Source organism: Sphaerodactylus townsendi, linkage group LG13 (genome assembly GCF_021028975.2).
Source record: "Sphaerodactylus townsendi isolate TG3544 linkage group LG13, MPM_Stown_v2.3, whole genome shotgun sequence".
Classification (NCBI taxonomy): domain Eukaryota; kingdom Metazoa; phylum Chordata; class Lepidosauria; order Squamata; family Sphaerodactylidae; genus Sphaerodactylus; species Sphaerodactylus townsendi.
In genome coordinates this window covers 22,843,208-22,857,733 of record NC_059437.1, presented here as the reverse complement: position 1 = coordinate 22,857,733, position 14,526 = coordinate 22,843,208, and the positions used below count along the sequence as shown (strand labels likewise).

The 14,526-nt window shown below is 42.9% G+C and overlaps 1 protein-coding gene across 1 annotated transcript; it reads left to right on the top strand.

The window, feature by feature from the left end:
- Positions 1–1,281: 1,281 nt before the first annotated feature.
- On the top strand, positions 1,282–11,582 carry PGRMC1 (progesterone receptor membrane component 1). Its single transcript, XM_048514549.1, has 3 exons — positions 1,282–1,682; positions 8,520–8,675; positions 9,130–11,582. The coding sequence occupies exons 1-3, from the start codon at positions 1,367–1,369 to the stop codon at positions 9,231–9,233; spliced, it is 576 nt and encodes a 191-aa protein (XP_048370506.1). The 5' UTR covers positions 1,282–1,366; the 3' UTR covers positions 9,234–11,582.
- Positions 11,583–14,526: the final 2,944 nt, after the last annotated feature.

The window sequence follows — 14,526 nt, the reverse complement described above, 5'->3', positions numbered from 1 at the left end:
GAATTCCAGCCCTGTAGGACAACTCGATTCAAGTCCATTAGCACTTTAGACCACCAAGATTTGCAAAGTCAAAGCTTCATTCATCAGGTCCTTAGAAACTTTGGCTCATTGCACACATGCAGAATAATGCACTTTCAAACTGCTTTCAGTGCTCTTTGAAGCTGTGCGGAATGGCAAAATCCACTTGCAAACAGTTGTGAAAGTGGTTTGAAAACGCATTATTTTGCGTGTGCGGAAGGGGCCTTTGACTCTCAAAAGCTTACACCTTGAAAATCTTTTGGTCTCTAAGACCTAGTGAAGTTAAATTTCAACTATCCTCTGAAAGTCCCAGGAATTTTTCCCTTCCACCACTGCTGTTTCCAAAAGGATGGCTTCTGGGTTTTTGTCTTTCTTTGTTTCTCTGTCCCATTTTTTTAGAGCAATATTAAATGTTTTGCATCCAGCCCCATAATTAGAGCGACAATGCCTCCCAAGGCAGCAAACTGTAGGCTTTAAATTTTCCCATCACGCCCTGAAAAATCTTAGTTTTGGATCTGAGGGTTTGTGTACATAGTTTGTGTACATAGGAACTTGTACATAGTTCAGACTCCTCCCCTTTGTGACAATTAGTCCTAATTTAAAAAACAAACAAACTTTGTGGCACACGCCCACCCAAAAAAATTACAGCACAAACTTTGGAGACCACGTCTTTAGAGGCAGCTACTGACTGGCATTATACACTTCGATACACAGCATAGCTGGCGCTCAGCCTTACTTTCAAAGCGGACAGCATTTGTTCCAGTTCGGGGCTCGGTATCATCAGATGCACACGAGAGTCTGCAAAGAAAACAGTTGCAAATTAAGCCACTCAATGCAAGATATATTAATGCAGCATGACACATAATCATGTTAAATTCCAATGTTATCAAGAAACGTGCAGGCGGCGCTCACAGCAGCACGTCTAGTTTGTGTTGTCAGGGGCCTTGCGGACCCGCACACTTAGCACGCAGCCACGATCCCACCAACACGATTACTTTACTGGCTGGACAATCCAGATCTTTCCTTTTGTGTGACAGTGGCAGATTTCCTTTTGGAAATTATCCAAAACCAGCAGCAATTTTTCACTGCTTTGTGTATGGATGATCTTATCAGTCTTTCTCCTGCTGTGCTTTTTTAACTATTTATTAAGCCTGATTGATTGACCCCAACCACACAACCAGACCCGCCCCACCGCGAGAGAGCAGGTTCCCCGCGCTGCCAGAGATCACCTCTGGCGCCGCCCCCTCCCAGTCCCCGCCCAGCATAGCTTCCCCGCCCTCCTTCACAGGGTTGCTGGGCCCGGACTTTTGCACCGAGCGCGGACTGGGATTTCTCGCAGAGACCCATCATGGCGCACGAAGACGTGGCGGGCGAGACGGCCGAGGGCAGCAGCCCGGGGCTGCTGATGGAGCTCGTCAGCTCCCCGCTCAACCTCAGCTTGCTGGGCCTCTGCCTCTTCCTGCTCTACCAGATCATCCGCGGCGACCGGCCCCGGGCCCAGCCCGACGGCGAGGAAGAGCCCCCTCCGCTGCCCAAGCTCAAGCGCCGCGACTTCACGCTGGCCGAGCTGCGCCCCTACGACGGTGTCCAGAACCCGCGCATCCTGATGGGCATCAACGGGAAAGTCTTCGACGTGAGCCGCGGCAGGAAGTTCTACGGGCCGGGTGAGAAGCGGCCGCCCGCATCCCTTGGAGTGGGTGGGCTGCAAGGAGGAGGGCGATGGGATCGTCGGGGCTGGTGACTTTAAGGGGTGCAAGATCCCGGGCGTTGTGTGACAGAAGAATTCTTTCCACTCCTATAAAGCTTTGCAAGAGCTTGCATCGTTGCTATTAATACTGCGCCATTGGCGCGCATGGCAGTTTGCGGGGGGGGGGGGATGTTTGTGCGCGCGCCTTGGAGTTTTCAGGCCAGAACAAAAGAAGGCCAGGCGGGGGGAAGGAGTAGCTGGTAAAGCGTGTGAACGAATCCAGTACTCCCTGTATAGTAAGTGTTGCAATTTGTGGCTTGCCTAAGGGTAGAGAGCGATTTGGTAGCTGAGTTTTGTAGCGGGATCTTGGCAGCTCCAACTTTGTGGCCCCAAATTAATTGCAGTGGGACTTGCTGCCGAGTTAGCATGTGTGGAATCAGCTTTAGCCACAATCCTCTGAACAGCAAGAAGAATCAGCCCCGTGCACCTGGTGATTTGCGCAAGGCAGAGCTGTCGTTTGAGCCCCCGTTTCACCCACAAGAGTTCATTTGCAGTCGAAAGTTGAACTACTGTTTTTTCCTGGGTGGAGCAGTGTTATTAAAATATAGCTCAGTTTTTCCCCAATAAATTCACTCTCCATTGCTAATTAAGACTAGAATGGCCATTGTGCCCATAAACAACCACTGCAGCGGTAGTGTAAGCAGGCTAAATGCAACTCTGTACAGTTGTGCATGTGTTTAGTGCCCTTGACTTCCTTCTGATGTAACAGCCTTGCTCACGTCTTGTAAACTGAAGGTTGTGGGTTCATTATTGAGTCAGTCCATCTCACCTTCAGTCTTATTCTGTTGCCTTCAGCTATTTCCAGCGTTAGTGCCTTCTCCAGTGATTCTGGTCTGGTAATGTGACCAAAGCGTTATAGCCTCAGTCTAGTCATTTTAGCTTCCAAGGACAGTTCCAGCATGATTTAATCTAGCACTTGCTTCTTTGTCTTTTTGGTGGCCCACAGTATCCTAACACTCTCCTCCTAGCACATTTCAAATGAATCCACTTTTTAGGTCAGCTTTCTTCACCGTCCAACTTTTATACATAGTAATGGGAAGGAAATTCTATGGCAGTGATGGCGAACCTTTTCGAGACCAAGTGCCCAAATTGCAACCCAAAACCCACTTATTTATCGCAAAGTGCCAACATAGCAATTTAACCAGAATACTGAGGTTTTAGTTCAGAAAAAACAGTTGGCTGAGGCGTGTGTTACTCAGGAGTAAGCTTGGTGGTAGTCGGTGGCTTTGCTTTGAAGCAACCGTGCAACTCTTCGAGCGGGTGAATCACGACCCTAGGAGAGTTTACTCAGAAGCAAGTCCCATTGGCAGCAACTGAGCTTACTCCCAGGTAAAGGATCACGCTTTAGTTCTTCACATGAACATCAGTGGGGTTTAACAGCGCTTAACAGGGTTACCTACACTGCTTCCCCAAAACTAGGTCTTAGGTTTAATGCTAATAATCGAGCCCAGCGGCCCAGGCCAGCCTAGGTGTGTGTGGGGGGGGGCGATTTCCCCCCACGAGACAAACTCTGCTTGTGTGTACCCACAGAGAGGGCTCTGAGTGCCACCTCTGGCACCCGTGCCATAGATTCGCCACCAGTGTTCTATGGTATGAATTATCTTGATCTTGGCTCCTAGCAACACAGCCTTACACTTAAGGATCTTTTCTAGCTCCTTCATGGCTGCCCTTCTCCGTCTCAGTCTTCTCCTGATTTCTTGGTGTCCCTTTTGGAGCCAATGAATAGAAAACGCTTAAAAATTTCAGTTTCTTCATCATCAGCCTTATAAAACTGTATAATTCCTCAGTAGTCGGTATTTTTGTTTTCTTCACGTCTGACTTCTATCCTGCTTTGGCACTTTCTGTTTCAACCTTTATCAGTAGTTGTTTCAAGACTTCACTATTTTATGCCAGTAATGTGATGTCATCTGCATATCTCAAATTGTTAATGTTCCTTCCACCAATTTTCACCCTATCCTTGTTTAAATTTAATCCAGGTTTCCTTATGATAAATACATTCTTGTCAGACACCTTTGCCAATTGGAAACCATTCTTTTTCTCCAGATTCTATTCACATAAGATTGAATACAATCTTATGTAGTTGTTACTCTAATCTAAATGCATTCTTGTCCAGAGTATAGGTTGTGCATCAAAACAATTGGATGTTGTGGCACTGTTCTTTTAAAATAGTTATTTTCATGATCCACAAAGTCAAATACTTTGCTATAATCTATGAAACATAAGATGATTTTCTTCTGAAATGTTCTTGTTATGCTGTGGAGTTATCACTCCAATCTAAATGCAGTCTCATGTGGTGTTATTCTAATCTTAATGTAATCCTCTGTTTAAACAGTTTGAATGCAATCTTATGTAGTTGTCACTCTAGTCTAAATGCATTCTTGTGCAAGAATTATTCTAAGCTGACCAGTCAGAGGGGAGCTCTGTACAGCATTATTCCAGTCTAAGTCTACTGAAATTAAGTAAGTCAGGTGTTTAGCTGGCAATTTCTTAGGGTGCAGAGTGGTTTGCCCTGCCCTTTCTACTCCCCGTTCATCACAGCTTTGTAGAGTGGACAGGCATTTCAGAAATACATGGCAAATTGTTCCAGATAGCGTGAACACATGGTTAGCTGATTGTAGAATAGCACTGACTGGCCCGTGCTAAAAGGGCCCTAGTGCAGAAACACCCTAGTGCAGAAACACCCTATAATAGCACAGAATCCAGACAGCTAACTCTTTCCTTACTTCTTCAGCCGTCCTGATGGCATAAATCAAAGCGGGATGGGTGTTTAGTTGTGTTAAAGAGTAACCAGTAAGCAAATGACAAAGATCGCTGCCCTGAGAAGGCTGCAATCAGAATTTTCAGTAGTCTACACATGTAAATATTTTGACATTTGCTCTGGTCCCTGTCTTAACTTCAAGAGGAGTGGAGCCAAGACTAGAAGTGAGTCTCAAGCATTTGTCTTTTAGCACTGTGACACTGGAAAACAGAAAGGATACATACCCGAATTATGGTGGCAACCATTTCTTATGGGAAATTTTAAATTACGCAATTGAGATCATAATAGATTCTATATTACACATTTAGTGTGAGGATGTTTGAGAGGCATTAACTCGCCCGCACAACAAGATATGCCAGTCTTCCCATGTTAAGAGGCGAGGCAGGGAAGAGAAAGTGATGTCACCTGATTGAGTTTGTGGCTAAGATGAGATTTGAATTTGCTAGCTCACAGGTCATTCCTCTCCTTTTTTAAGTTCAGCTGTAAGTTACTAAGATCAAAGCTATGGGGTGAAATCGAGCCTACCTTGTTCTACCCAATAAAGCAAGCTGCATCTGCTGCGTGACAGCTGATTCACACAACCATGCTTTTCTGGAATACTCATGGTTGTCTGAATGATCACAGTGGGCTCTAAGAGCAGTAGAGAGAGGACCTCTTTCCTACTTGAAGTTGCTTCTGTGCATGAAAGAGAAGCAGAAAGGATGCAAGACAGGCAGTGCTCTAAACATGTTGAGGAGGATTAAAAAGTGTCACATGAATCTTATGATTAGCATAGAGGAAAGGGGAGATGGAGCAGGCATAGTGAGACACCTCCCATCCCCCTTTTACCTTGCTTCCCTGCCTAACCAGCCCATCTTGTTTGTAAAGGGGATTATTACCCCAGGCATTGAAAGAGGGAGTGGATGGCCCAGTTCTGCTTACTCTGTGGCCAAGCCTCTCCTCCTAGCTAGACTGCAAAGGATTGCTTTGCTTTGTATGCAATCTGTGTGGGAGTAGAGATGTTGCACGGTTACACAAGACCCATACGTTTATTCACAAAGCCTAAGGAGGTTTTCTTTCCCCATAATATTTTGGCAAGGTCAAAGACCACAACAGAGAGACTTGCGTGTACACACAGCTGCTTAAGCAAACAGTTTCTTTTGCCCACCTTTCTTGTTGTCTGTAACTCTCTAGATTTGAGTCTCGATCTTCCTGCAGGAGCTTCAAGCCAAATGACCCATTATATGCAATTTGTAGAAGAGATTATGTCCAGATTAACAGAGAAGCAGGATAGGGAAAAGAAAGAAGGGTGCCTGATTTTTTCCCCTGCCACTTGTCTGGTCCATACCCACGATTCCAGATATGCGTGTCGCTTAGAAAGAGACATCTGAAATCAAGTTTGTATGAAAGAAGTAGGAGCAGGGGATGCCTTCTGCCCCTAATCTTTCAGATTGTCCGTTCATTATGATGTTGTGTATGAGTGAAGTGGCCACACTGGTGTGCCATGCATGTTTATGTAACTACATGTGCACATGTGTGGTTTGGTACTTAAGATAATATCCTTCGGGTTTTCACCCATTTTTCCTTTGCAGCAAGCCTGAAGGTAGATTAATTTAGAGCAGGGGTGTCCTACTCTGGCGCTTCAGATGTTCATGGACTACAATCCCCATCAGCCCCTGCTGGCATGGTTAATTGGCTGGTGGGAATTGTAATCCATGAACATCTGAAGTGCCAGAGCTGGACACCTCTGATTTAGAGTGTGATGGTCATCTAATCTGATTTATAGTGTGATGGTCATGGTCATGTAATGAGCTCATGTGCGCAGATCTGACACTATTCCATGATAATGTACAGCAAGGAGTCATAGCTGGATGTATTGTCGAAGGCTTTCACAGTCGGAATCACTGGGGTGCTGTGTGGTTTCCAGGCTGTATGGCCGTGTTCTATCAGCATTCTCTCCTGACGTTTTGCCTGCATCTGTGGCTGGCATCTTCAGATGATCCTCTGAAGCAGGGGTCTTCAAACTATGGCCCTCCAGATGTTCATAAACTACAATTCCCATGAGCCCTGCCACTTGGCCATGCTGGCAGGGGCTGATGGGAATTGTAGTCCATGAACATCTGGAGGGCCATAGTTTGAAGACCCCTGCTCTGAAGGATCCTCTGAAGGATATGCCATACAGCCCGGAAACCACACAGCACCCCAGTCATAGCTGGCTTCACCTTTTCCTCTTTTCTTTGAGCCCCTGAAATCCTGTGTCTGTCAAGTGTAGCAGTTCTTCATGTGCCACATGCTTGTTCTGAGAAAGAATACTCTTTGCCTTGCTGCCTGTTCCTGTGTTGTCTTGCATACCACTTGTTTAGCTTCCTGATACAGCCCCTGGCCCTCTCTTGTCTTTGCTACATAACACATATTCCAGTATTTGGAAAAAAAACATTAGTAATTCAGATTTAAACTCATGATCTTGTGAGTCTTGCAAGAATGTGACACCAACGCAGTCTGAAGTTGGAATCTAAACTAATTGTAAAAAAGGTTCCAGTCTTCATGATTAAAGATCAGTATATTGAAAGATGCTCTCAAGTGGGGATCAGGCTTCTTGTTGGCAAAGAAAGTTAGATTGCTATGGAAATTTAAAGATGTTTAAAATTCCTTTGTCCCAGCAGCCTGCGGGAAGCAGAGAGTGACAAGCTAAACAGAGTTAATGATTTACTTTATTATTTTACTGTCTAAAGTCCTAAGAGAAACCCAGTAGTAGGAAAGAGATAGGTGCCTTACCAAAAACAAATTTCAGGGATTTTTCCTGACAGGACTTCATAGGAAAGATGACCAGAATGTCTTTTTTTTCCTGAAGGCTGCTACACATGAAATGCTAAGCATGGTTTAGGAATAATCCACTTCTTTCCTTTGCTACTTGTATGCTGATTGTTAGATAAAATGCCAAAGTACACTTGAACATCACTAGACCATGGTAAAGGGTGGTCCTAATCTCTTTTCAGGACTCTGGTTTAAACCATAGTTTCGTGTTTGAGTTCAGGAGCACTCTTCATCACTGCTAGCAAAAGTCATTTAACATCAAATCACGTGGAGGGGCTTCATGTGTAGAACCAAGCCAGAAGACTTGGTGGTGTCTGATCCCATGGCCTGCTCCCAATCCCTAAATCAGGACTTTCATAATACCTGCACCGGAACTGGTCATATGAGAATGTATGAGGCTGCTCGAAGAACTTCAACTGCCAGCATGCATTTTGAAACCCTTTCCTCCATGTTGGCTGTTGAGCTCTGCAAAGGATAGAGTCTCTTACTGAGGTGCTGTGATTCTCATGGACTGGGTTTGGTGGTGTGGGAGTTCTAGGAATACCACTCTTTCTTTCCCATGTGCTGAGGTAACATGAGATACCTAAGATTATATGGGAAGAGCTTATGTTGAAGCTTCTCCCATATGACCTTAAGCTTCTCATGGTTTTCCCCCCTCTGCTTCGTAAGGAGTGCATTCCAATGCTTCCGCATAAATATTATTAGTCTAAATAATATAGCGTTGTTGTTTGTGGACTTTGAACACATCACCAATTGCAGTGGCTGTCCCTAGCACTCAAATGTTTTTACCAACTAGTGTAAAAGTTTGGAATAGATCTGATATTTCTGCCAATATAGTTTCTTGCCCACGTCTGGGGAAGAGGGAGTCCCTTTTTCCTTTCCTTTCGCACCTCCTATGACTACGCCTTCTTCCCTCTCTCTTCCTTAAACAAGTCAACTTGTGCTAAGATGCCACGGATAGAAACCCAAGTACGGCAGCATTTGGCAGAGGTGTGTATGCAAGGCACAGGATGTGCAATGCTTCAAAGAAAACCACCTGCATAAAATTACTCAACAGCCTGTTTTGAAAGCAGCGAAGCCAAATTAATGGTCTTCTTACCCTAGAACGGGAGAGCAGGGATTTAGTACGGCATGTGCTCTTAATCTTATCAAGCTTAAAAGTTCGGAAGATACTGTACTAATCGCTAATATTCTTCTCTTAAGATGGTCCTTACGGCATTTTTGCGGGAAGGGATGCATCCCGAGGCCTTGCTACTTTCTGCCTGGATAAAGAAGCACTGAAGGATGAATATGATGACCTTTCTGATCTGGATGCTTCACAGAGAGAGACCTTGAGTGACTGGGAACAGCAATTCACATGTAAGCATTCTTACACTTGTGCTGCCCATGGTTTCTTTCGCATCTACAAAATCACTTCCATATCATCATTACATGCTAGGACTTGAACCTGCCTTCATTCATGTATATTATGCATATCTTGTATGCCAAGTTTAATTATGCCGCTCTCAATGGTAATAAATAGGAATGTTGGAAATTTATTTAAAATATTTGTACTTCTCTAATGAAACAATAGTACTAATGGGCTCCACTTATTAGTTCTTCTCTGTGAGTCTCACAAAGATCTACACAATTCTTTGCATAAGAATCACTACTTGCATTTTTATTTGACAATACAGGAAGTCCATATTTTGTTGCAAAACTAAATAGAAGTCATTCTGATTTCCTTTGATGAGAGTGAAACAAAATCTTTTGAAAACCTGGTATTTAGGAAAAATTATACCTTCTTTTTCCTTTCTTTTTTTGTCACGTTCAGTTAAATATCACTATGTGGGCAAGCTGTTGAAGGATGGTGAAGAGCCGACTGTCTATTCTGATGAAGAAGAAACAAAAGATCCTGAACAACGCAAGAAAGATTAGTGAATGCCTGAAAGAAAAATATGGGGAATTTTTGGATTTTTAAAGGACCTTTTCTCACATTCCGGTTGTATTTTACTGATTTGAACATTAACTGTGTTTTAGAAATGGAAAGTACATATGTTGATTTGGCTGTAATTAAACACATTTCAATCTACGTTCCCAAGGAACTTGCCAGGCAATACCGAGCTGCTTAAATCCAAGCTGCATGGTCCAAATTGGAATTTCCAAATTGGAATTTCCAAATTGGAACCAAAAATATCCAATGCTGTGGTGAGGAAGTACATTTACCCAAATCGCAGTGCTCAGCAATTTCCAATTTTTCACTGGTACTTGACAAAGGGCTTCTGCATAAGTCCCATTAAGAGGTCACTATGAAGCTGGATGGCATTCAAGTAACAAGCACATTCTAAGACACACACACACCAATTTTTCTGTATGGAAGGAAGATCTTTGCTGAAACATCCTGAACCACAATTATCACATCTTCACAATGATAATTTTTGACCAACAGCAGTTCCTTATTCTCCCTACATAAATAATGCTTAAATGAACTGTCTGGCTGGAAGGTGTTCCTTTTGAAATCTGTATGATTTAAGCAGAGTACAGATTGCTGTAAATATTTTGGAGAAGGGATGGTATGATTTATTCATAATGTACAAAACGAGTATGAGGTTTTTAATTTTTAAACCTGCTGTTTTATATAGCAATTTACATCCAAGTATGTAATTAGTATAGTCAACCAGACCCGTTTTAAGTTTTTCTATTATAGACCGCCATGTAAACTAAGCGGAGACTGATAGCTTCATTTACTTTGAACATACTTGCCACTGATTTATACGAGTTTATAATCAGTAGATGCGTGCAGCCGAATATTATATATGCACAACTATATTTGCAAAAGTAATGTCCATAAATGTTCACAGGGCATGGGCAGCCATAAAGCAGTCAGTCAGCCCACTTCACACAGCAGCTGCACCTTCCAAAGGTGGCATGCTAAAAGCAGAATGCTAAGAGGGGTCTCCTTCCGCTTTTGCTGTCAGTGGTTGGATGTTGCTTCTCAGAATCTTGAAATATGCAACGTCTGAGAAAAACCTCAAGGAAGCCAATAAGTTGAGCCTTGAGGAAACTGCAAGAAATAAATACATAAGGCTAGTGGTGCCACAGGAGCAATTACCCCTTGGGAGTTCAACAAGGCCTGTGTTGGCTCCAGTTGAGAGTTAAGCCCTTGAACCAGAATTTTCTGACTCACACAGGCTAAGTATGCATTCAACTGGTTCAAATCTTCTAGCACAGATGGTAAACTCTGCAGCGGGTGGGGAAAGTAGAAAAAAAGTCAGCTCAGAACTTTCAGGCGGGACAGTTCAGGTTGAATGGAAGAACCTCTTTCTTGCTGAGTTTTAGTTGGTCATCTGAAAAAATTTGCCAAGTTGTTGAAGCTGCTTTGCTGGTGACTGAATCATCTGGGTCGCCTCTGCTTTTATATATGATTTAAGTCTAAGGTAGTGGTGTCCAGATTGCATCAATTTCAATTCTTTAAATCTGATTCTTTATTGAAAAGAATAATTCAGACAAGCTTTTCTTGTTCTCCATCATTGGACCTTGGCCTGCACTGGGAAATGCAGCCTTTCAGACTTCAGCACAGCAGGCCAGATGGGTGTTACATGTGTACCCTAAAACCCCATTTCAGTGTTGAGAGGTTGCTCAGATGGCAAATGAATATAGTCTCTCCTACATCCCCAAGACAGCAAGGAAGTCTAGGGAATCTTTACTGTGGGAGCAGTGGCAGTCAGTTACTATGGAATGTTGCAAGATTGGTATAGCAATAAGCTTTGTGGTTCTAACGGGTCCTTTCCCTTTCTCTCCTCAGTTTCCTCACATACAGCAGTGATACAGTGACATTCCTGATATAATTTCCATTGCTTAGAAACCGCTTTTCTAATGGTAACTGCTGATTGGCCCATTCTTAATGTGAGAAATGCGTAATGGATTCTTTTGCTTGTTGGTAACACTGCACCTTATTGACAGATTTTGTTGGCTGAAGTGTGATGACCTACCTCTGAAAATTCTAGGCTAATGAAATCTTCAGCATTGCGGCATTCTTCTTCCTTTAAACGTTACTTGTAATCCTTGCAAAAATTTGGATGACTGTGTTTCAAAGCAAGGACAATAGAGTTGTACTGGATTGTTTTATTTTCCGTTTATCTTTCTAGACTATAGTGCCTCTTTTCTTGCTCTAAACGCTAAACACAATACTCCTACGTTCCTCCAAAGGTGTTCAAGTTAAGTGTTAATTACAGAGTTTCTCACTTTTGATTCTTCCATCAACAGCAAAATAAATTTTTGTTCTTAGGAAGCCTCTGCTCATTTCCGACTCCATACATTAAGGGGATGACTCTAACAAGGTTGAAGTGAAGTCCACAGGTCGGTAGCCCAACTTACATTATATAAAACAAGACTGATGGTACAGAAACATATATATCTGACTTCTGATGCAGAACTGATACTTGAGAAGAGAAGCTGCTGTTACTTTTACCAGTGCTATATTATCTCAAAAATCATATCCCTTTGCAGCTAAGGGGATTGTGAGATTAATAACAAAGGCTATTAGCTGGTCCTCTCGCTGGGCAAAGGGAACTGGACTTGCCCCAGAGGCCAGACTACTGCAACAATGAACACTAGCTCTGTGTACCTATTACTAGGATGGAGGGGATTCTGTTGCTCAGACATTTTGACTGGACCAGGGGAAGTCTGACACCCTGAGATGGAACTAGCAAAGGAAGACTAACTGAATATGCAACAAAACATTTATTTCTCTTGTATCTGCTTTCCTTTTAAGACATGTTCCCAATAAGCTTTGCGTTGTCTTCTCAGCATTTTATTCTGAATACTTCTGGAGCAGCAAACAAATTCGATCATGTACTTATTTCTACATTTTGGTTTTCTCCATGACCAAAAAGCTTTCATAGATCTGGAAATTCAGACAATTAACACCCAAGCCATTCAGGCACTGCAGTAGCTTCAAGACAAATAAGTTTGCTACGAATACTTCAATAACTTGCCCAGCATGTAGAAATTTTTTTGCAAATGTTTGCAACAAGGATATAAAAAAAATGACAGAAGGCACAGTAAAAACAGCCAGTTCATTGTTCTTCAAAAGCCATGAAATATTGAGTCAGCTGAAAACATTTGAGGGAGAGGAGCTATAAATGACCTCAGTCCCAATTAGAATTTGGAATATACACACATCTCCTAGTTCCCTATGCTGTAACCTTACATTGCAGCTAAAGAGGTTGGGGAAAGATTAAGCTCAGGAAAATCCAATCCTTAATTCATCATTCCTTCACAAGGATTCTTTCATCTGTGAAGGAACCAGAGCCCCACCTACTTATTTTAGAATGGTGCAGGGAGAAGAGAGTCAAAATAGGGTTTGATGGCACAAAATAAATAATGCATCTCCTGGCTTTTGTTCTTTTACCCCTCTACATAGTACTAAAATTCCAGGTGTTCAGTGACGTTGTTTTTCAGCACTAGGGTAAAAAGCTTGTACTTGATTTTTGCTTAGCCTTTCATTAGTGCAACATGGGTACTGTACAGTCATTCCTTCCACATCACTGGGGTTAGGGACACACACACTCACTCGTGCCATCTAAAAATCCAATGTGACATTTGTGGCCCTCCATACCAAAGAATAAGTCCGATTTTTAAAATTTTTTAACTTTTTAGATAAATGTGTATATTGGTGGTACTAAAAGATAAAATATGTTGATATTATATAGTATTATGCATGTATTTTATGCATCTCTGAGTTTCTAAACCTTTTTCGTCCTCCTGCTGGTCTTTGTGTGTCATTTGCAGCTTTTGCAAAATTCCAAAAAACAATCCCATTAAATTTCTTAAGCTGACCCACGATATATCAAAAACACCATGGGGGAAATCATGATGTGGAAGGGATAGCAGTATTACATTTTATTCTGGTCTTCCTCCAAGAAATTCTGGGCAGTGTAACTTCACGACAACCCTGTGAGGTAAAGTGACACTGACTGGCCCACAGCCATCCACTGAGCTTTGCGGCAAATGGTGACTGGACCCAGGCTGCCCTAGTTTAGGGGTGGCCAACCTATAGTGCTCCAGATGTTCATGAACTACAATTCCCATCATCCTCTGCCAATTGGCCATGCTGGCAGGGGCTGATGGGAATTGTAGTCTATGAAGCACCATAGGTTGGCCACCCCGCCGTAGTTCTAGTCAAGATAAAGGCAAAAAACTACACAGTTCAGTGCTCCAGGGCTCAACCTCATGCTATTGAGTGAGAGATTTCTCAATTGCTTCTATCCATTCCCCAGTTTTTCATAGTTCCCCAACTTGCACAACTCTATAGTAATGTTCTTAGTGGTTTTCCTAGTAGAAATAACCCTGTGGTTTGTGTGGGAACCATTTGGTTATGCCTCAAACTCTGGCTAATAAGTTTCTCTGTTCCCCTAACAATCCAAAGCAACTTCATTTCTTTGCAAGCCATTCTGAAGATAAATGAAAGCTCCAGCAACTTAACTCCACCCTTCATCAGTTATCTGCAACAACTATTATATAACTGTTCTCTACAGGAATGTGGATTTTAGTGTATTTATGCAAGCTGTTGCAAAACAGCTGACTAACCCTCACGCAGCACCTGGTGAGTAAATAAAGGAATCTTAACATTCTGGTAAAATACCTTTGAAAACCTGTCAAAAGACACTGCAAGTATTTTGGAAAGGTATGGAAGATCTATCTGTAGAGCTCAGTTTGAAGAAGTACCATCCCCCCAAAAAGAATCAGGTTCAAAGTCACAGCTTTATTTGAGCAGATGCAAGAGATCTGAGAGTACTTCTGAATACATGAAGAATGAACTCTCCACCATGAGTCAGCAAAGCCTACACATCTGGGAACAGAGCTTTGGAATCAGGCCTGTGGCCTCCAGGAACAACCAGGCAGTCGTCACTGCCGAGTGAAATATTTAAAAGTGAAAATAAGCTAGCAGCAAAAGAGTTCTCTCTTTCCATCCCTTATGCCAGACCCCAGCCTGTCTTTAAAGTAAACCAGGCCAAGGATCAAGAATGGGATTTTACCACCCGCATCTGCTTTAATGGGATAGCTCCACTTTTCAGTTTTCTGCTGCGAGTCTTAGCTAGGGAACTGGAACAGTATGGCCAAGTCTCAGTATCTGGGTGGGCACAATATGGCAGAACACGGGGATCTAATCCATATGAAGCCTAAGGAAGAATTCTGCAGAATCCGAAACTGGGGATGACAGGGGATC

Coding starts and splice junctions, on each gene's coding strand:
- PGRMC1 (XM_048514549.1), top strand. CDS start 1,367: ATGGCGCACGAAGACGTGGCGGGCGAGACGGCCGAGGGCAGCAGCCCG. Junction 1,683..8,519: donor CAGGAAGTTCTACGGGCCGG/GTGAGAAGCGGC, acceptor TCTTCTCTTAAG/ATGGTCCTTACGGCATTTTT. Junction 8,676..9,129: donor CTGGGAACAGCAATTCACAT/GTAAGCATTCTT, acceptor TGTCACGTTCAG/TTAAATATCACTATGTGGGC.